General features: G+C 38.2%; 1 protein-coding gene across 1 annotated transcript in view; it reads left to right on the top strand.

Annotated features, from left to right (window-relative positions):
* FBN2 (fibrillin 2) overlaps positions 1-22883 on the top strand; it is a gene marked incomplete at both ends in the record, with an annotated part of 232315 nt that overhangs the window by 93712 nt on the left and 115720 nt on the right. Inside the window, 4 exons of the mRNA XM_080698411.1 lie at positions 9368-9493; positions 18136-18288; positions 20113-20346; positions 21293-21430. Coding sequence (XP_080554537.1) covers positions 9368-9493; positions 18136-18288; positions 20113-20346; positions 21293-21430 — 651 coding nt within the window. The remainder of the gene's footprint in view (positions 1-9367; positions 9494-18135; positions 18289-20112; positions 20347-21292; positions 21431-22883) is intronic.

The raw sequence follows: 22883 nt of genomic DNA on the forward strand, positions 1-22883 counted from the left end.
TTAAAAGGCACTGAGGTAGAATTGTCTCTTGCCATCCTTACTTCATGCTGAGTTACTCCAAATTTGTGTTCAGAAAGATGTAGTATTGATTTCATACCAAAAAATAACCACTAATTACATTGCTATGGCAGTAGTTCCTTAAAAATACTATTATTTGTCCTAAGTGGGCCAAAAAGCTATTAATTAAAAAGTTCATTTAGTGCCCATTAATTTTAACATTCAGAGATTATTTCAAATATACTTCCCTAAATGAGTAACAATAGAAGAGAGGGATCAAGTTAAAATAGACATAATATATGGTCATACTGTAGTAAAATCCTGAAGTAACCCCAAAATATCGACATAACATGATAAACCAAAGACTTCTATCTTCTGTACAACTCTTGGTATTTCCCATCATTCTAAAAAAAAATAGGTCTCATTCCATTTTTTTTTTTTTTTTTTGAGTGACTGCTCTCACTCTTCTAGCCTCTTCACATCTGACTTTGGAATTCCCCACAGTCTTTTGCTACTTCTTTATTCTGACTTACCTCAGAGTCCACTGTAATATCAGGAATACGCTCAGTAAAGTGAAACTACTTTTATCAAAATCACCATTCCTAATCTTGCCCAACATCCTTGTGGAGTCTATCGTCTGTATGTAGTTGACTTCCCAAAGCAGAACAGTTTTCTTTCTCTCAGTGTTCCTACCACTGTTTGCAGCTGGCTCCAGGTATGCGTACTGAAAACAACCACAGTTATCTGAAACTCAATATGCAGAGGCCGAGTCCCCTGGCTCCACCACACCCACCCACTACTGCCTTCCCATCATGTCTCACGTTCCCCCAGCAGGACGATTAGCAGGACCATTCATTCACTGTCCCAGGTCATGAGCCTGGGGACAACTCAACCACTTGATCACCAGGACATTCGAGTGAATTCCACTCCTTTACTTGGTTTTGAGTTCCTCTACTTCTCTACCGTTATCATTGCTGTGTCTCCTCTTGACTGAGACAGCTTTCTTGGAGCCCCCCATTCCCTCCTCTTCCTCTGCAGCCCTTTCTCCACATTGCTGCCACAGGGATCTCTCTAGATTATAAATTTGCTCCTCTTACTCCCTGGTTCTCAAAATGAAGTTGCTTTGTGGTGATCCCCTGCTCACCCCCCTCACCTCACTTTTTTCCATACACTCTGATGCAGAAACACTAACATTTCCTTAGTTCATTAAGTGACTTGCTCTTGCCTTGTCTTTGTGGAGGTTCTTTGCTCTCCCTGGAAGTTGATATTCTGATTCATCCTCCTAGACTGCGTATCTGTTTCAGTTTCAAAGTCACTTTCCCATGAAGTCCTTCCTTCTCTCCCGGCTGCTCCCGCCACAGTGTTGATCGCACCGTCATCGTCATCAGATGGAGCCCTGGTCTCCTGGCTGCCACTGCTGGCTCCTGGGAAGGAGTGCAGCTGATCTGTAGTCTCAGCTCAGTTGACCACTCTGCCATCTTACTTCTGGTCCAAGGAAATATTTGTTTTACCTTTTAAGCCAGCTAGGTCCTTTTTAAATTTTCTCCCTCTTTTTGCATGTTGGCATGTTGAGCATGCTGTCCAGGTGATTCTCAAGCATATTAAACTCTTGTACCAGCTCTCCTCTATTTTACACTATGGAAAACATGCATTTACTCAACCTCTGATTTCCATATTATTACATCCTCCTTTTCTATTTTTCTTGCCTCTGGTGAAGTATCTTCCCATTTTTCTAGAAACAAATGTTCCAGCTCAGCACCTGATTCCAGCACCTCCCTGTGCAGCTTTGAGCCCTCATTATTAGTTCCATCTTTCCTGATTCTTCCTGTTTATCTACAGCCAAGTCTATCCCAAAGCACTTAGACACAGCTTCCCTTCATCTTACTCACCTTTCACTATGCTGTCCCTCTGTGACATCCCTTACTGTAAAGTTTCCTAAAAGCTTATTTGCTCCCAGAGACCTCAAGTCTCTCTTACCACTTACTGACGGACTGTACTTCTGTAACATTGCCTTTGTTCTCTAGAATCCCTGATGGCACGTGCTGCTCTTGACTACTCTGTTTCTTCTGCTATATCCTTCCTTAATGGACTGGTTTTCTGTTGCTGCTAGAATTTGTTACTGTAGACTTAGCAGCTTAAAATAACACCGTTTATTATCTTGCATCTCTAAAAATATGAAGTCATAAATGGGGTTTCACTGGGCTGAAATAAACTTATCAGCAATCTTGGGTGCCTCCTGAAGTGTCTAAGGGAAAATCCTTATCTCTGCCCTTTCCAGCTTCCAGCAGTGGCCTTTATTTTTTAGTGGCCCCTTTCATCTTTAAAGCAAGCAGTGCACCATCTTCATATCTTCCTCTGAATATGGCATTTGTGCTTATATTAGAGACAGTACCAGATAATCTAGGGTCATCTCCCCATCTTAAGATCAGTTGAAGCCAGACATAATGGTCCATACCTATAATCCCAGTACTTGGGAAGCTGAAACAGTAGGATCACAGTTTCAAAGCCAGCCTCAACCGCTTAGACCCTATTTCAAAATGAAAAATATGACTGGGTATGGTGGTGCACACTTGCAATCCCAGCATTTGGGAGATTAAGATAGGAGGAACGCAGTTCGTAGACAGCCGAGTAAGGCCCTTTGCAAGCCAGCGAAACCCTTTTTCAAAATAAAAAATAAAACAGTAGGGCTGGGGATGTAGTTCAGAGGTAGAATGCCCTGGGTTCCATTTCTAGTACCAAAAAAAAAGAAAAGAGAGAAATATGAAATAGGGCTGGGGGTGTAGCTCAGAGACAGAATACCCCTGAGTTTAATCCATAGTACCATACATACACACAGAATAAAAAAGATCAGTTGATTACTGATCATACGCCCCTTTGATTATGTAAAACAGCATATTCACAGGTTCCAAGGATGACATTTGATTTGTCTTACATTTCAAGTCATGATGGATTTTGAAAAGTAATCGCATACACATGACAGCATATTAAGAAAAAAATGAGAAAACCTACAAAACAATGCACTATCGAGCTAGTTTTTTTTCTAAAAATAACAACAAAAGATTTTCAAAATACACCAAGAACTCAGTCCCTTGATTTGAGTAAATGTGTGAATACACACTTGATAAATGTGATCTTAAGGCACTATTGATTTAAAAGCTCAGTCATTAAGCACAATGTAATTTTCCACCTGGTGGGTGTGTGTGTGTGTGTGTGTGTGTGTGTGTGTGTGTGTGTGTGTAGAGGTTGTCCTGGAGATTGAACCCAGGGTATTCTACCTCTGAGCCACACATACCTGCCCTTTTCAATTTTTTTTTTTTAAACAGGGTCTCCCTAGATTGCTGAGGTCCTCTCTTATTGCTGAGACTATCCTCAAACCTGCAATCCTCCTATCTCAGCCTCCAAAGTACTGGGATTACAGGCATGCACCACCATGCCCAGCCACCTCTTCTTCTTTTTTTTTTTTTTTTTTTTTGTGGTACTGGGGTTTCTGGAAGCCCTTCTACCTCCGGGCTACACTCCCAGACCTCGGTCGAAGAGGACGACCTTCCCCGAATAGAGGAGGACCGGTCTTCGGTCAACGGTATACGAGTAGCTGCGCTCCCCTGCTAGAACCTCCAAACACGCTCTCAAGGTCCACCTCTTCTATTTTAAAATGCTGTTCTATCAGCTCTGAAGACCATCTCAATATATAGTCAAGTTAGCATATTATTAGCAAATTTTTTTTATTGTGGTAGGTTAACTAATCATTCAAAACTCACAATTCCTACCTTAAGCGTAGAAGGTGTTATGGCAATATTAAGCAGACCACAACTAGAGTTTTTTAGTTTTACCATAAAGAAATATAGACATGTGTGTCATCAGAAAAGCAGAGCATCACTAGCTAGAAAAGCCAGTGTGAAAATCCTTTCTCTTAAAAGCTGAGTTTGTAGGCTTTCATAAGCAATCTTGATGATCAGTAAAACAATGCCTAGCCCTACCAGAGGAAAAGCAGGACACAAAAGCCTGCTGCATTGACAGCCAAAGCAATGACCGACAGCTTTACAAATATTAAATAAAGTTTCTAAAGTAATAGTCATAAAATTAAAAATAAATACTATTTTGGACAAACACTGCTTTCCAATAGCACATGAGGCCTTTTAGACTTTGGGCCAATATGATTAGTGGTTGCCTGGGGCGTAGAGGGGATATGAAGAATGATTACTAATGATGTGGAATTTCTTTGGGGATGAAAATGTTCTAAAGTTAGACCTTAGTAAGGGCTGCACAATCCTATAAATGTGCCCCAAGTAATTGAATTTCACATTCTAAGTGATGAATTGTATAGTATCTAAGTTACATCTCAGTAAAGCTCTATAAATATACAACAACATATTGAATACAGTTGACACACATCATGCTTTTAAAATCTGAAAAGGGGAAAGAAAACACCAGTTTTACATTACAACTTATTATCATATCAGTATTGTCTGTTGTCCTTAGAAGAGCTTGAAATAAGGAACAATTTATTACATTTAACACTATAGTCATGAGTTTTTCCAAGTTGAAAACTATATATTAATAAATAAAAGTTCAATGTGTAGTCAAAATATTCTTCCCCATACCAAAAATATACGTAATAGAACTTTTATGTATACTTCCTTGGCATTGATAGAAGGGAAGTATTCTTAGACACTTTTTAAAACAAAATTTCTTGCTTTATTTGTACTATATTCAGGTAACATAGGTGCCTTTATCTTCTGTGTCAATTCTGTGGGAATTGACCGCACCTGTAGGACAGTGTCATCAGAAATCAGCGATATCAGGATCACATTACTTGCCAAATTATTCCTTATGTCCTGCTTAGGGCAGGAGTTAAAATAAATGTAAATGGTGGTTAAGAAATAGGAGGTTCTGTGGTTTGGCAGTCAGAAATCTGTCAGGTGGTTTTGTTTAGATCTTGTTTTCTTTTTCTAAAAATCTGTGCTCAGCCGGGCGTGGTGACGCACGCCTGTAATCGCCATGCTTGGGAGGCGGAGAAAGGAGGATCGCGCAGGTTCAAAGCCAGCCTCGCTGGCTTAAGAGACCCTGTTTCCAAATAAAATATAAAAAAATAGGTCTGGGAGTGTAGCCCGGAGGTAGAAGGGTTCCATCCCCAGTACCATCAAAAAACAAAAACAAAAACAAAAAAACCCTGTGCTCAGATTCTTCAGTCAGCAAACTCTTTGCAGACCTCTGCCTTTGCCCTTTCTTTGCCCACGTGACAACCCTCTCCTTTGTGCAGCGCTCTCCCATAGCTTCTGCACATCATGCCCTTCCTCTTAGCTGCCTGGCCTTCCCTCCCCAGTCACCTGTGCTTTTTTTTTCTTTTCTGACTTTCCCCCAGACTTGATGGCTGTCATGATCCGTCCTTAAATTCACCTCTTTTCATGCATGTATCATCTTTGGAAAGCGCATCCATTACTAGTGTCAAATGCAACCCATATACTTAGGGGAAAAAGCACAAAGGCCCAGCTTCAGGAATTACTCCTTTGCTGCGTTTCAGACCTGATTTTTAGCTACATAGATCAGAATTTTTGCCTGTTTTCCTCTAAAATCTCAAGTTCACAATGTCCAAAACTCTGTTAATAGCCTTGTCAATCAAGCTAGAAGTCTGAGATATCTCTCTTGTGACAAAGTCCTATTGATTTCTCCTAATTGTTTCTTCAGTGTGTGTTCTCCTCATCAGGAAGTCTAACGTCAGACTCTTACCACTGGACTATCCACATGAAACATGGGAATTGTATTTTTACTAAGATACTGATTTGCTTATGTAATACTCCCTTGTTCAATTTAAATTCCTTCCTAGACAGTATCTACCTCCTTCAGAATAAAAGCCAAGATCTTTGGAACAGATCAGGATTTGGCATATGCTTAACTAGCTAAATTTACTGTCCAACAGTTTCCCAAACGTTCTAATACACTTTGCTTTCTTCAACTGTGCCGTGTTTTCAGATTCACTCCCCCATGCTGATTTTGTTGTTAATAGTCTAAAGCTAACTGTGTTCCACTTGCCTCCAGAATTAGTTCAGGGCTCCAGGACAGAGCCAAGCCACACAGTGTCCTGGCTGAGCAGTCATTCACAAATTGACGTGTGCCCAATTCAAGACACTGGGATGAAAAGGAACATTCCCTGGGGGATTAAGAGAAAAGAGTTGTTTTGTTTTTTCCTTCTTAGGAGAAAGCCACTGGAGAGACACCTCTCTTCCACTAGATGACTCAATTAAAGCTCTTTCCCAACTTACTATGGTCTTTCGTCCCCATCAAGGAAAGCCATCTCAGGACACAGAGGAAGACACCTCAGAGGAAATACCAGAGAAACTGAGCAGGGCGCATTAGTTTCAACCAATCCTGAAGGCCATGCTGCTTTTGAACTTCCATGCGTGAAAGCTACTACATTTTTGTATTGTATCACTTTGGATCTGCTTTTCTGATATTTGTAGATCAAAGCTCCAAACTGCTAAAATTTCAAAAAAAATTTGAAGAGGAAGAGGGTTGAAGCATATGAGGTGTGCAGAACACAGATAAAAACTAATTCCATGGCTAAGACATCACCTTTTCCAGTGAATGGACTTGCCACTTTTAGGAATACTCATTTATACTCAGAAAATAGATGCTTCATATTTGTAATGATGCATATGTTTATGAAGATACTTTCAAATATGATTATGATATTTGAAGAACTAATAAAATTTACATGCATTTATTCTTCTGAATGTAAATGTTAATGCTAAAATTTAAGTTAACGGAGAAATATTAGCATGACTACACTGAAATGTAGGGTGTTTTGGTCAGTTTATTTTAAAGCACCAACTTTTTTCATTCTAAAATTTGAGGGGCATCTACCCATAAAATAATAGAAAAACATTCCTAATTTTTATACAGGATCCTTAAATACTTCCTTTATATTCAATTATTTGAAGCTAACCTTTAAAAGTTTTTTCTAATGTTAAGGAATATGTACATGATTCTGTACATATATGTACATCTGAAATATGTACAGATTTTGTACAATAAAATATTTAGCAGAAAAAACCACAAATTTATTACCATTTCATGTCGTGGTCTTTTATGTTCCATATATTTTTCCCCAGAAAAGAAAAAATGTCAAACATCTTTTAATTTTCTACTCTTTAGTTGTCAAGGAGGGAATTTAGAACTAGGGCACAAAGAAGTTCTTTATTATGAAAGAAAATGCCTGAAAAATAAAAGTTAGCACTTAAATAAAGGACTTGCATTCTCATTTTTAGGAATTTGCATTAATCCCAAGCTCCACAAACTCCTAGATAATTGGTATAATATTGCATATTAAAAGAATAATAGGTTGAGTTTTGGTCATTCACTTTTGTGGTATTGGGGATCTATGCTTATCAGTCCATCTGTCTCTCTGCTTTTCTTATCCTGAGGTGATTGATCAGTGAATTTGATGAATACAACATAGCTGTTCTGGTTTCATCTCTGCTGAATCTCTGCCCAGTTGCATTAAGATCCACTGCACTAAGCTAGCCACATAGCATGTAACAAGTCCTAATTTTGCACACGTTTTGTTTTGTTGGATTAAGCCTGATGGTAACTTTTCCACCACATTATATATTAGCTCCTCCTGTAGTCAGTTTATGTTAGAATCCTTAAATCTCTTGAGGAATTGGTACATGGTGATTTGCACTCTCTGACTTTAACTGCTAACTGTTACCCCTCAAATGAAGATATTGTTTCAGAGAATGTATCAATCTAGTAACTTAAAAAAAAAAGCCAAGAAGACACACAAGCACATAGTTCACAGCTTGTAGGAAAAGTGACTTGTCAGAATACATGGGAAAAAATAGACCAATAGAGAAATGTACAAAAGGCATTGTTGCCCCCCCCCTTTTTTTAAACAATACTGGGGATTGAAACCAGGGGCAGAATACCTCTGAACTACACACCCAGCCCTGTTTGTTTTGTTGTTGTTGTTTTGAGGCAGCATCTCACTAGGTTGCTGAGAGTCTCACTAAGTTGCTGAGGCTGGTCTCAGATATTCAACCCTCCTGTCTAGTCTTCCCAAGTAGTAGGGTTACGGGCATACACCATCATGCCTGGCTCCTATTTTTTGTGGGGTTTAAAAAGGTTTTCCTTAGCCAGGCGTGGTGGCGCACGTTTGTAATCCCTGCGCTTGGGAGGCGGAGACAGGAGGATCACGCAGGTTCAAAGCCAGCCTCGCTGGCTTAAGAGACCATGTTTCAAAATAAAAATATAAAAAATAGGTGTTTGGGAGTGTAGCCTGGAGGTAGAAGGGTTTCCAGGAACCCCAGTACCACCAAAAGAAAAAGGGTTTTCTTACATTTTTAATACGAATGTAATTATTTTTTCCTGCCTTTTAAATTTATATATTCTAAAAAAATATATTCAACTAAAGAAGAAAAGAAACTTTGACTTTTAAGTAATTATCTATGTTTATTGTATTTATAATTTTTCCCTTTATTCTGGTTTTTACCAATTTTGGTTCCTAAAAAAAGACTGCCAACAATTAGTCAGCCCAGGTTGGATTTTCCTTACAATGGTTCGTTTTCTTTTAAGTATATTAGCAATTAGCTCTCAGTGTATCTAAAAGCAGCTTTTCTGACTTTCCACCTCTCTCTTCTCACTGGATTAAAAGGCTTACATAAATGGTCAGGTTTTCTGCTTTAGAGAAATTCTAAAAGAAAGCAGATCTTTCATTAATGTGAAAGGGAATAGACTATCCTCTGGATCCACCATTGAATAAGCTGAAAGGTAAGTGCAGGGAGTACAATAGGAAAACTGGACCCTTCCCAGTTCTCCCAAGTTTTCCCTTTGCCATGATTCTGTATTCTTTTAGATTGAAGTTATTCCAAGAATGTCAAATATACCCTATTCAAATATAAATACAAAAACACATACTAAAGCCAAATAGGAAAAAAATTACTAGCTACTCTCCATCGGTTCAAATAATCAATGTGAACATTGGCTATATATTTTCAAATGCGATCATTCCATATTTTAAAATGTAGCTGTGTGTGTGATTTAAAAGCCTTTAGTAGGATAATTCCCTAGTTGATGTAGAATGGAAACTAAAACATTGACATCTTTACTTATTTCCAATTTAAATTGCATTTGGGGGGAGAAAAGGGGTGTAGGGTTTTGCTTTCGTTGGCTTTGTTTTACTGCCATGGGAGTTTACTTTCTTCTCAGTTCCCATAGATATCTGTGAGAATGTCTTTAGGGCCTGAAACAAGAGTATCTGCAAGGTTATATGATCTGACCTAATCAACCACGAATGCTCTCATGCTCTTAAAAAAAATCCTCTTACTCCTCGAAGGCCTTTCTCAATTATCTTCTCCTCCTTCCCCTTGATTAGACATTGACGAGTGCAGCATCGTTCCTGGGATATGTGAAACTGGCGAATGCTCCAACACCGTGGGAAGCTATTTTTGTGTTTGTCCACGTGGATATGTGACCTCGACAGATGGCTCTCGGTGCATCGGTAAGCCTCACATTCCAAAGGCACAATACGCTGCCCCTTTCTGTTGACGGAATGCCTGAGCAGGTGTGAGGGTGGCGACAATTTTAAAACCATGGGGAAAGGAGCTCAAAGAGAAGCCAAGAGACCAGGTACCCTTTGCAAAGGCTTCAGTTTCAGAAGCCATTTGGGTTTGTTTTATGTAATCTAAATAATTTGGGGAAATAAAAGACTTCCTCAAAATATTGCTTCTTGCCTGAAGTGTAGACATAAATGAATGAGAAAGGTTTTTAAAAATCTACTTCAGGAGAAAGAACATGGTAATTAAAGCTTCGTTTGTTGGCATGAATCATGAATATAGGCAGCATCTTACTTACTTGGTGCTTATTTATTCTAGCAAAAATGGTTACTACAAAAATAAATGGACACCTTTAATTTTGTATTTTAAGCACACACAAAGCCAAAGATATTTGTGTGTTCTCCTTTGTCTAGAAAAATGAAACTGCTTCTCAGTCACAGTGTAGGTCATCGACCACTGAGCTAGGCCTAGAGTATAGTCTTACTATGAACAAAGGAATTATGAAATGTCCTTAGATGTATGATCATGGCACAGCAGTCTACCCCCACATTTCTTCTCTTCATCACTAAGCTTGGTCAATCCCAATTTTAAGTTTACAATAACGAGAGAGAGAGAGAGAGAGAGAGAGAGAGAGAGAGAGAGAGAGAGAGAGAAAGAGAGAGAGAGAGAGAGAGAAAGAGAGAGAGAGAGAGATATGCAGAGTTCTATGTAGGGGTGTGTTAGTAAGATTCATGTAGTGAGTAGGGTGTGGTCATGCATGTCTATAATCCACAGGGAGAGGAAGGATCACAGGGGCCTCAGACAGGAGAGTCCTGGGATTGAGACCAGCTTCAGTAACTGAGCAAGACCCTGTTTGAAAATAAAAATAAAATAGGACTGGGAGGTGTAGCTCAGAAACAGAACACATACTCTTGAGATCAATCCCCAGTAAAACACACACATAAATAAATAAGTAAATAAATAAATAAATAAATGAGAGATTCACACAGTGCAGGAATTAGAGAAATGTATTCAGTACCCAGAGAATGGGCTTGTTTGTTTCACTAGAAGCTCCACGCCACCAATGAAAGGGCTGTGGCCTAAATTCATTTGAGTACTGACATGGCAAGCACTGTGCTAGATGTGGCCATCCAACAGTCAACACGGGAGTCGTTAAGTTCTGCCTTCAGAATGCCACATTATCATTATAAGTAATAGTGGAAGAATAGTAACAACAGTGATAGAAGAAACAATGCTAGAAATAGCAAAAGCAAGGGCTCTCACCAGGTGGAAGGTGTTGGCTATCACTCTCATCTCAGGACTATGAGGCCTCAGGCAGGCTGCTGATCTCTTCCTACTGGAGTTTCTTTTAGTAAGTGTACAATAAAATATTTATTCATCATCATCATCGTAATTATTATTAGAAGAAAAAGAAGAGCATGTCTGTACTAGACCTAAGACTTACTGAGATTTTTTTTTTTAAATAAGATCTTTGCTTTATGATTAAATTAGGATAGGCTGTTTGGGCTCTTGCTTTTATAAACATAAAATCCTAAGTCTTCACCTGGACCCTCAAGACCTTTAAGATCAGGCCCCCTGTATTCTGGACTCGTCTCTAAGTCCTCACACCTCACACTCACACCTTCCGGTTGCTCTACAGGACTACGCTCTGTGGACGTTCACCCCCACTACTCCTTGACCTGAAGCATCTTGACTCCCCTTCTGTGTTCATAACCTTCCAATTTATTCTTTAAGTCGCCACTCAGGCTTCATTTTCTTTTCGTAGGCATTCCTACCAGATCCATATTATCTTCTTGGGCAAAATTAATCAGCCTCTCCTGTATGTTTTCCACTTCCCTCATCCAGTATTAACTGCACTGTCACAGGTACCTGTGCCTTACCCACCGGTCCACCTGGGCGCCAGACCGTGTCCTGCCTCGTGCAGCTCCATAGACTCTGGCCTCATGCAGTAACTTGCACAAATTCTGTGCTCAGTAAGTCTTTTCTGCAGGAATAGGAAAACCAACAAATGAATGAGCAGGATTAGATGAAAGAACTTCCTGCCTGCTGATAACCACATGCATTGTTCGGCATCCTGTTGGGCCTGAGTTATGGTCCTGGGTGCTTAGAAGGAGAGAGCCAGCTTAGCCCCAGAGGCTGAGCTCTGCCTGACCGGAAGCCCCGGTCACTTAAGTGTCAGCACAGTCCCCTGGGATCAGAGCGAAGGCCCCTAAATAAGAGAATGATTCTCAGAGATTAGAAAGCCGATGTTAAAATTAAGCCGTTTAAAAACTTTTTTCAAAACTTTGTTACATTTGGACTAAGTATATTTTTTACATGTGAAAAAAAAATAAATCTCACATTTTAATGTGTAAAAGGGCTTTGTCTTTGATTTTCCAGAAAAAAAAAAAAAACTCTGAGTCTGTATTTTTTTTAGATTGACTTTATTTTGAATTATATGTCATGGAAATTTCTGTGGGATTTGCTCTGTAACTATACGCTGTATATACTACTATTGAATGTGTTGGGTGATTGCAAAGCTTTTCTTAGCCTGAAACTATGTGTTGTGTACAGCTTTACTCCGAGATGAGTGTAGGCTGCATGTGGCCTTAGTTAATACAAATATCCTAAGTCCGTACCACATGATAAAGCATCAATAAGTTGACCCTTTTTTGTTTTAAATGTAACAATACAGTTTCACATGGCAGGAAGAGTTTAACTAGGACTTTTAATACTCCAGTCAGAAAGTTCTGCCCTCTCATCGCATCCTACAGACAAAAGACAAATTCCTGATTTAATATTTTCTAGAGTGTTAATCAAGTGTTTAGTGATTCAGAAAAGAGCTTTCTAAACATAGAACACTAACGTATGTCAGTTCTAAAAAGAGTTGAAGCATTACTAATCTTTTTTTTTAAGCATTTTAATAGCATTACCTAATGAGCCGTGTGTCATTTTGGAATTCACTGTATGTGGCTTTATTCATACCTAATTTTCCCGTTGTGATTTGGCACAGAAGAAGACAGGCAGCCAGCAGTAGGTGAATAATGTATGGACAAGCAGCAGTGAGCCAGTTCTGCTTGCAGGATAACATGCCCGCTGCTCGTGTGCACACAGAGCAAGCTCAGGCCCCAAGCAGGGGCTCAGAAATGCCAGTCAGCAGCAAAGTAAGTTTAGAAAATGAGATTAAGCATTTAGAAATTCTTACAGCATTTTAATCTCGATACAATGTTTTAATGGATTTCTTTGAAGTTTACAAAGTTTCAGTGCACAACATCACCTGTTCTCAAGAAACTGAAACCTGAAAAAAAAAATGTATATAAGAGGTTTAGACAGTGTGTGGCGAATTCCTGAGTAATTTTAGGTTATATGCCATCAGTTTTTTTTAAAGGCTTGCTTATTATAGTTAGAATCTTTGAGGAGTTATGGACTACTGTGGATCTTTAAGAATGGCAACTGGGCCAAGCGTGGTGGCACAAATTTTTAATCCCGGTACTTGGAAGGCTGAAACAGGAGGACCGCAAGTTCATGGCCAGCCTTGGATACACAGTGAGGCTCTCCACAGCTTAGTGAGACCTTGTTTCAAAATAAAGGATAAAAATTAGGATTGAGGGTATAGATTGGTGTTTTATTATAATGCCCCTGGGTTCAAACCCCAGTACGGTGAAAAAGAAAAGAAAATGGGAATGCAAGTTTGCCCAACAAGAAGGGCATAGAGACCATGGCTGCTGGGATGCTACATGGGTTTAGGAGACGTGCAGAGAGTTTGAGGGAGAGTTGAATAGGAGCCTGACTGGAAATAGAAGAAAGGTGGGTTGAAATGAAGATTCCCTTGCTGAGGTTATTAGCTACCATACTGAGGAGTTCCAGGCTGACCCTTTGGGTGGTATGAGCCTATGATTTCTGAGCAAAACAGAGATGTGGTGTGTGTTTGGGGGCCAGGCAGGGTTGGGGGAATGTTTTTAAGACAAAAAAGGAAAATGATTATATAATGACATAAATTGCTGGCCACAATATAATTTTTTAAGAAAACCAAATTTATATGATTATATAAAACAGTGGCATATATAGTATGTGTAACACTGGGTGTTGAATATATGTTGTTTTGTGTGTACTTGCAGCAAAACACTTGAAGCAAAACCCAAAATTCCTTAAAAAAAAAAGTTTAAAAGCTGGAGGAGGAGACAGTTTTAGTCAGAATCACATGAAGAGTGACTGGTAAAAGAGATATACTAATTTTTTAAAATTTTTATTGCTGCATTGTAGTCATACATCTTAATGGGGTACAAGATGGTAATTAGATAATGTGTGTATGTATGTCTCCACCATCTTGCACTAATTTTGATTAAAAGAGAAAAAAGTTTCCAAAAAGGTTAGACAGCAAGGAAGAAACAATTCACTTTGTGTGTATTTGTGAGAGAGAGAAGGGGAGGGCAGAGAGACAGATATTGGGGATTGAACCCAGGGGCATTCTACCTCTGAACTATACTCCCAGCACTATCTTGTTTTTTATTTGGAAACAAGGTCTCCCTCAGTTGCTGAGGGCCTTGCTAAGTTGCTGAGGCTAGCCTGGAACCTGTAATCATCTGGTCCCAGCCTCCCAAATACTGGGGTTACAGATGTACACCACCACACCTGGCTAACACTTTACTGTTCATTTATTGATTGATTGATTGATTGATTGATTTTGTGGTACTGGAGGTGGAACCCAGGGGCTTTTCTACCTCTGGGCTCTCTACTCCCAGACCTATTTTATACTTTATTTGGAAACAGGGTCCCACTAAGCTGCTGAGAGCCTCACTGAGTAGTTGAGGCTGGCTTCAAACCTGCGCGATCCTCCTGTCTCAGCCTCCCAAGCACAGGGATTACAAGCGTGCGCCACCACGCCCGGCACACTTTACTGTTTTAAAAGGAAGACGTAAACCTGGGAGCCACAGTGATTCTGTTTCTTTTACTGCTACTAGCTCAGTTACTCTTGAATAATGTAAATTTATATGAAGGTATTTTTAGAAATAATGATAATCTGCGGAGAAACCAGGCTGAAGCCCTGTAGCGTCTGACACATGGATGCTGGACCCAGTGTTGGGAGACAATGGCTGCAATTTATCAAACATCTGTCACTCCTCATGTTCTGACCTGGGCCAACCTCCCCTGTGTTTTCTGGCTGAACCCTGCAATTTTTAATAAGCAAAGGAGACATATTTATTTCAGGATACAATCCCCAGCTTTTACCAGGATTTCATCACATCATGTGATTAACCACTTATTCTCTTAAATCAGGTTTAGACTAAATGTCAAATGATGAAACACACACTGATAAGTGTACCATTATTTTGTTTCAAGATATATTTATATTTTAATCAGAGGAGATGAATTGCTTCCTCTTTCTCAGGGTGGCTGTAAATAAGACTGTTGTAGACCTCATTCAGGGAGTGTCGTGAGGGTGATGGGAAATGATTAGAGGGGGAATAGACTTGGTTTCCTTACTTACGGCACATCAGCCCTACAGTTAAACACATACCAAATGTTAGAATGATGTCTTATGGCCCTTCATCTGCCTTTATCCCCAATAATTTCTTGTTCCTAGGGCTAGTAATCCTGGAAAACTTTTATTTCTATCAGGTACCTATTTTTTATTCAAAATACTCTTCATATGATAACAAGTTTTTAATGCAGTGCTTTCTAAGGACCATAAAATTTTAGACACAAATAAAAGAGCAGTAATCATACTGGTTTGCTTTGAAATTCACCTCTCTGTAGACCTTAACCATTAGACACTACACTGATCTGTATCTTATGCTGGTATGCTTTGACTCAAAGGACTGGAGATAGGTTGTCTGCCTCCTTCTGTTATTATGGAAGACTAATTATGGAATTTATGAAAAAAGTTATGATCTTCTTCCTAACCCCCTTTTGCTGACTCCATCCTCTCACCAGCAGCTTAGTTTCTTCCAGTAGTATGTTTTATAGGACTGATTTGAGGTTTACAAACTGTAGAACAGTGATGATTATTTTTTAAATTTGAAGATCTCTCACATAAAAAAGTTTTTCATATCACCAATGAAGATAATTTAATATGTTTGAGGAAAATATGTAATGAAACATTGCTACATACTCAGTAAGTTTAAATGAGTCAGGGCGGCATATCCATCAGTGTGAGTCATAACAATGCCTGCATATCATGAGGCATTATTCACTACCCTTCCAGTATCCAGTATAGATACAATTTGCAAACGTCTCCCAGTATCATTGCACATTCCCAGAGTCCAAGGCTAGTAAGAAGGGGTTTCTGATGAATGTTTTCTGTGTTGTCATTGACAGTTTTATATGTATTATCTTGTTTCCAGTGTGTATATGACTCATGAGTTGTTTATGTGTACATGGCATTTTCTTAGTTTGTTTTTAAGTTCCAACTTCATAACATCATTGTGGTCAATTAAATATTCTGATATTTGTTTATGGCTGAGCAAAAAGGTTTTGTAAATATCCCATATGGATTTGAAAAGGATAGATTTATCCAATGGGTGAATGCTAGATTCTCGATATATTCACTAACTGTAACATTCAAATCTCTCTTTTCCTTCAGAATTTTGTCTGCTGTTATTTACCACTTACTGACAGAGTTGTATAAATAATCCACTCTAGTGCTAGAATTCTCGATTCCCCATGTAGTTTTGTAAGTTTTGTTTTCTATTGTTTTTATTTCTTTTCACTTTATATTGGATTTTCTAGATCTAAGGTTGTCTTACAATATTCTGTGAAGTTCAAATGCTTTTTCTATTGAGAATTGTCTCTTTCCCATTTTGCTTAAATCTTTTCCTACTTCTCTCTTTAGATGTTTATTACCTTTTCATGCTCATTTGTATATTCATTGACATTATATCTTTATATCTTTGTCCCCCTGAATTACACTGAAGATAAGATATACATATACCAGATAAGCAATTCTCTCTTCATCTATGTGCAGTAAACTTGTTCAATACAGTAACACTCCTCAGAATTGGTCTTTTCATTTCTGTATCTGAAATACACTGTTTATTTAGTTTTTCTTCATTGAGTCTTGTTTCTTCTTGTGTTATTTACTTATTTATTATTAGTTACTCTTTCTTGGAGCTTTATGGTTATCCTTTGAGTCTTTCATTAACATTAATTCCTCTGTATGCTACAGCTTCCTTGCAGGATACTTGAAGAGATGATTATTTTCATCCTGATTTCTTGTACTAGTTGTGTCTCAGATCATTAGTAATTATTGTTAAGATTTTGAATTTTTTCATCTTAATTTATATCCTGTTCTTAATTTGTATCCTGATCTAAGAATATGATACTTTAGCTTCCTAGAATGGATGTTTTAGAATTTCTTTTCTTAAATCATTATTAGAAATAGGAACCTACCTGGGAAATTATTCCCAGTGACAAATTGTCCAAGCCCAACTCTGAAGATTTTATTACCTTTAAATACATGTGCAGACATCAAATTTGGTGTTTTGCCTTTGAGCATCATAGATTTTTTTTTTTGAAAATGGAAGGATGTGTTCTACTCCAATTAATTTGTTTCATTATAGCATAGAAGCAACTTGAGACATACTATGGGTTATTCAAGAAAATATTTATTTTAAATTTGTATTTAGTACTAAAAATGTTAGATTTACCTATTACTAAAATTATATGCAATTAATAATTATCATTTGCATCATGGTAATGCAGCTCCTGATTGGTTATTCTGCAGGATAATGCACCAACTCCTCACTGTGACAAAACTGTCAGATTCAGTGTACCACCCAGGTGCTCACCCTGCTTTTTCTCTTATCAGGATCACTTCTGTCTCTACTTGAAAATATTGTCCAGCATGATAACTTAGTATCACACATATATACTGACAACTTGCAAATATCCTACTATTTCTCTGGGTTCCAGGCTTATTTATTCCACATCCCCCCCCAAAAAAAAACATATTTTAAAGATGAGCCTTGTCTTGTATCATCCAACCTGATTTCTCCCTAGTTGTTACCATCTGCGCTGTATAGTTGAAAAATTTAGAAGGTATGCAAGACTCTTGTCAGCATTATTGTTGCTGTGATCCAAAACAACCACTAAAACTTAGAGAAAGGAATATTTATTTGTTCACAGTTCTGAAGATTTCAGGGATTCAGTCCATGTCAGGCAGGTTACATCTGCAGAGCTGAGAGCATGGTGGCTAGAAGCAGAGAGAGGGAGAAAGCAAGTGCTCTGTTCTCACATCATGGAGGCCTAAAGCAAGAGAAAAAGCAAGCGAGGGGATTCCAGGACACAGCACAGTCCTCAAGGCCATACCCCAGTGCGTATCACTGCACGTTGCCCTCTTATCTGCTCCATGCCCTTGACGTTTATATTCCCGGGAATAACACATAGAATAAGTGCTTAATGAATGTTTGCTGCATAAATCAATGAATAAATGCATAGAAATTAAGAGAAGAAAAAAAAACTAGTACATGCGATAGAAGTTAAGAGAAATTAAGTAAAATCATAGCAGTAGGTAATTCACTTTGCCTACATTCTTCTGATGTGTGACAGGATCACTCTCAGAACCTGAGGTGATTCCGCCATGTCTTCTGTTTTGCCTTCATATGTCCAGATCAGAGAACTGGCACGTGCTTCTCAGGCCTGGTGAATGGTCGCTGTGCACAAGAGCTCCCGGGCAGAATGACCAAAACGCAGTGCTGCTGTGAGCCGGGCCGCTGCTGGGGCGCCGGCTCCCTTCCTGAGGCCTGTCCTGGCCGAGGCTCTGGTGAGTGGCTGGCTCCTGCTCAGGGTGTGCTGGGAAGATCAGTAGCGGTGATGTACATTGCTCTTCTCGCTGTGGGGTTAGGTTCTCTTGGTTCCAGCTGATGTCTTCCGGAACACGGCGTCTTTGTCAGGGATATGATGGCACTGCTTATTTGGGATCCATTTTGATAACCCCCGTTTGGTAACATCAGACAAAATTCTGAAAACTGATGGATTTGTTTTTGTGCAAGTGTTTTTTAAAAGTTAATTTCAATGTCAGTATTTCAGTTCAGGTACAAACCTTTCACTTCAGAGCTTTAATATCTTTGAATAACAGGATTCTGCCTTCCTATTTATTTCAGAAATGCCCTCATCTCATAGGGCTCCCATCCATGAAGATATTTTTTTTCTCATGATCTTCTCATTCATTTGTTATAGTAACTGGTTTATAAATTAGTTTATATTGGAAAAAACTTCAGGATGAATGAGTAGTTACTCTGCTTATATATAACATGAATGGCAAAGTACGATTAATGCTTATTCCCTATATATCCTGTTTTTTCATATTGAATCATAGAAATATGAAAATTAAATTTTTGAAATTTATTTTAGTATACATACATGTATATACAGTAATGGAGTGAAAAAAATCAAGACACATTCTACATTCTTCCAAAATAACTAAGCCATAAAATACCAAAATCCATTCATTAAAGAGTGAAGAAAAAAGCCGGGTTTGGTGGCGCAGGCCTGTAATCCCAGAGGTTGGGAGGCTGAGACAGGAGGATGGCACAGGTTCGAAACTAGCCTCAGCTACTTACTAAGGCTCTCAGCAACTTAGTGAGACCCTGTTTCCAAATAAAGTATAAAAGAGGTCTGGGAGTATAGCACAGAGGTAGAAAAGCCCCTGGGTTCCACCCCCAGTACCATCAAAAAATATGAAGGAAAATTAATTTCTAGTAATTTTGGAATCGTATAGTTCCAAAAACTAGTATTTTTAAAAAATTTTTTGTAGTATAGTGCCTTAATTCTATGACTACTTATGGCAATTTTTATATCCTTCCTTTTTTCACTCAACTTTGGTACTGGTACAACTTAGAAGCAGATTTTAACATGAATTGGATATTGTCTACCATTAAAATCCACATTAGGAAAAACTATTATTTTGGAGTCAGATTAAAACCTAATTCCTGAAAGAGGATAAAAGGGACAAGAAAAATATGTAGGAATATGTAGGTATAATACTGACGAGGAGTCAAGTAAGACCAAACATTAGAATTAATTATTTAAGGCTTTGCTTTTTTCTTGTTGAAGTAAATTTCTTGCATTTATAGTTATTTCTAAAATATTACATATTGTACTTAGAGGCATAAAATAAAAATATACATATAAATACTCGCTTATGAAACTTAGTTAAAATAATGTGGGATATAGAGTTTAAATATTTTCTGAAACATCTGTATCTTTTCCCTGCTACAGCAGGTACTAAAAACACTTATCAAGATAGTAACTTGATTGCTGGGCATGTTCATGCACGCTGGTAATCCCAGCATTTGGGAGGCTCAAACTGGAGGATCGCAGTTCGTGGACAGCCTCAGCTACTACTTAGTGAAGCCCTTTGCAACTCAGTGAGACCCTCTTTCAAAATAAAGAATCAAAAATAGGCCTGGGGGTATAGCTCGAACGTAGAATGCCCCTGGGTTCCATCCACAAAAAAAAAATAATAATAATAATAAATTGGTTATTTTTTTGTGTTGTGTAAACTACTAGGTAAACTAAAATGATTGCAATGTGCCAACTGCTTTAAGGCATCCATTATGGTCAACTAAACTTTCTTTTTTTCTAGAGGAGTATCACAGGCTTTGCATGGAAGGACTTCCCATGGGAGGGATTCCAGGGAGTGCTGGTTCCAGACCTGGAGGCACCGGGGGAAATGGCTTTCTCCCAAATGGCAATGGCAATGGCTATGGCCCAGGAGGGACAGGCTTCCTTCCCGTCCCTGGAGGCAATGGCTTTTCTCCTGGTGTTGGGGGAGCTGGTGTAGGAGCCGGGGGACAGGGGCCCATCATCACTGGACTAAGTAAGTAGTCATACCTTTTTGTGGATACTTTAGATATCTACTTCATATAGTATTATTATAATATTCAATATACATTTCTTTCCAAAAGGGGTGTGTGTGTGTGTGTGTGTGTGTGTGTGTGTGTACCTACTTCAAGGTCTAAAATACAATAACACTAAATTAAGGAAAATGTAGTAAGAAAACATTATTTTTCTGTTATGTAAGCTTTGCACTAAAATGGAAAAAAAAAAATGAGATCCGGGCTTTCTGAAAATACCAATGATAGACCAGTGATGCTCCATTATAGATGATGCCACCAAAAAAAGCATGGTGGAGATTCAGCATATTTCATTTGGCTCGTCGCAGCTGTTCTATTCACGCACCTGCTGAGTTATTTTTCCAAACCATTTTCAACTGAGACAAACTAAGTCCTGCTCTGGGCCTATCCAAATATTGTAATGCACGTATCTTTTCCTCACCCTTTTTTGTTAAATTGCTTAAGAAATCGAGAGTGTTGGCTTCAGATCAGAATTGGCATTCGTGAAGTTGACATTTAAGATCACTCCTTTTAGAAGCACTGTTCTTGCTAATAATATTTAATGATATCCCATAGTATTATGTTTATTTTCCTTGGCATACTGCCTTTTACTATATCTAAATATTCAACAGAGTTTCAAAAGTAAAATAAAAAGTACTCAAACATGTGATAAAACATTCCTAACATCTTAAAAAGACATCATTATGGGTAAAGTTCCCAAATGTATAACTGAACAAATGCAAGTTGCAGCCATATGTCTCAAGAGTATTTTCTTAGATTCTTCATATTAAAATTTAATAAAATATAGGATAATGTGGGGTTTTATGAATTTTTGATTAATTTTCTTTTAAATAACTTTCAAAAGTAATTTTAAGAGAACTAATACATGTTGTAATGATTAAATATTACTTGCGCTTTGACTTCCCGCAGCAATTCTGAACCAGACAATAGATATCTGTAAGCACCACACTAATCTTTGTTTAAACGGACGCTGCATACCTACTGTTTCCAGCTACCGATGTGAATGCAACATGGGTCATAAGCAGGATGCGAATGGAGACTGTATAGGTAAGGTCATAGTTCTTTAACTCATTTTAGTTTTTTAATAGGTGTTATGCCATAACAACAAATTGATATGATTTTAAAATATGATTATGATATGAGTTTTAAAAAAATATTTTGAAAGTAAAGCTAATTTTCGAGCTCTCCCTTTTGTGTGTACAATTCCATGTGCCCACATCCCTCAACCTTCTTTCGGAGCTAGACACTTCAAGAATTTCCCATCCCTAACTCTCCCTTTTCTCCCTTTTCTAGTTACTACTCTTGATATAATATTAAGATTAAAATATTTCTACATAACAGTGAATATATTTTGAAAACAACTCATTCTTAAAAGATTGAGAAGACAATATGCTACTAAAATTTGATACTCAAATATTTTGAACTCATTTAAACTCTTAAAACTTATTGATTATATACATAATTAACTTATTAGAAATAAAAGAGCTGAAGTTTTCTAACATTTACTCATTTAAAAGTAACAGTGGTACACTCTTGCATGTGAATATAAGTAACTTTTTATAAAATCACAGATTTTATAAAACAAAAAGAATTGATATGAGTGTCGTTTGCCTTTTTAAGCAGGTTTATTTAATGACTGCCTTCATAGAAGCAATCCAGATAGGTTTTCATATCCCTGTCTAATTTGTTGTGATATGTTGTTTGGTTGAAGAATACAATGAAGATGTTTTTAAAACTATACTCCTTGCTCAAGATGTAGTATAGCTGATTTTTACTGCTTCACCAATGCTATTAAGTTAAAACGCCTTTTTCATAAACACACTTTGTGTTTGTGGCAGTGCCTGCCAGGATTTGATGGTGCTGGCAGAGGCATCGCACCACTTGCATTATTATGCAATGTAGTTAAGCCAGTAGATTTAAATCAAGAACCCCCTAAGTGCATAGTGGCTTCCAGCAGTCCACAGACCAGACCATGAGAACAGCTACTCCAGAGCCCCCAAGTTTGTTTTGGCTTTTATAAAAAAAAATTAAAAAAAAAATTTATGCCGGGCGTGTTGGTGCACACTTGTAATCCCTGCGCTTGGGAGGCGGAGACAGGAGGATCGTGCAGGTTCGAAGCCAGCCACGCTGGCTTAGGAGACCCTGTTTCCAAAAATAAAAAATAGGTCTGGGAGTGTAGCCTGGAGGTAGAAGGGCTTCCAGGAACCCCAGTACAACAACAACAACAAAAAAATTGATTTATTAGTGAGAGTTGTATGGAACTCACAAAACATTTTCCCACAGAATCAATGGTATGCTTGGAAGTTCCGATTCCTCAAATTCCATTTTAATTTGTGTGCACTCATAAACTGTGACCTGTACAGTACCTGCATGATGGAGCAATGAGACACCTCTAATACCTAATAATAGTAGGGTGACATTGGCATCTGGGTAGAATTCCTAATTCTACCTGGAGGAGTTAAAATTATTAATGTATAGCACTGCCCTGCTTGAATTTTGA

The sequence above is a fragment of the Muscardinus avellanarius genome (assembly GCF_963383645.1).
Source record: "Muscardinus avellanarius genome assembly, chromosome: 7".
Classification (NCBI taxonomy): domain Eukaryota; kingdom Metazoa; phylum Chordata; class Mammalia; order Rodentia; family Gliridae; genus Muscardinus; species Muscardinus avellanarius.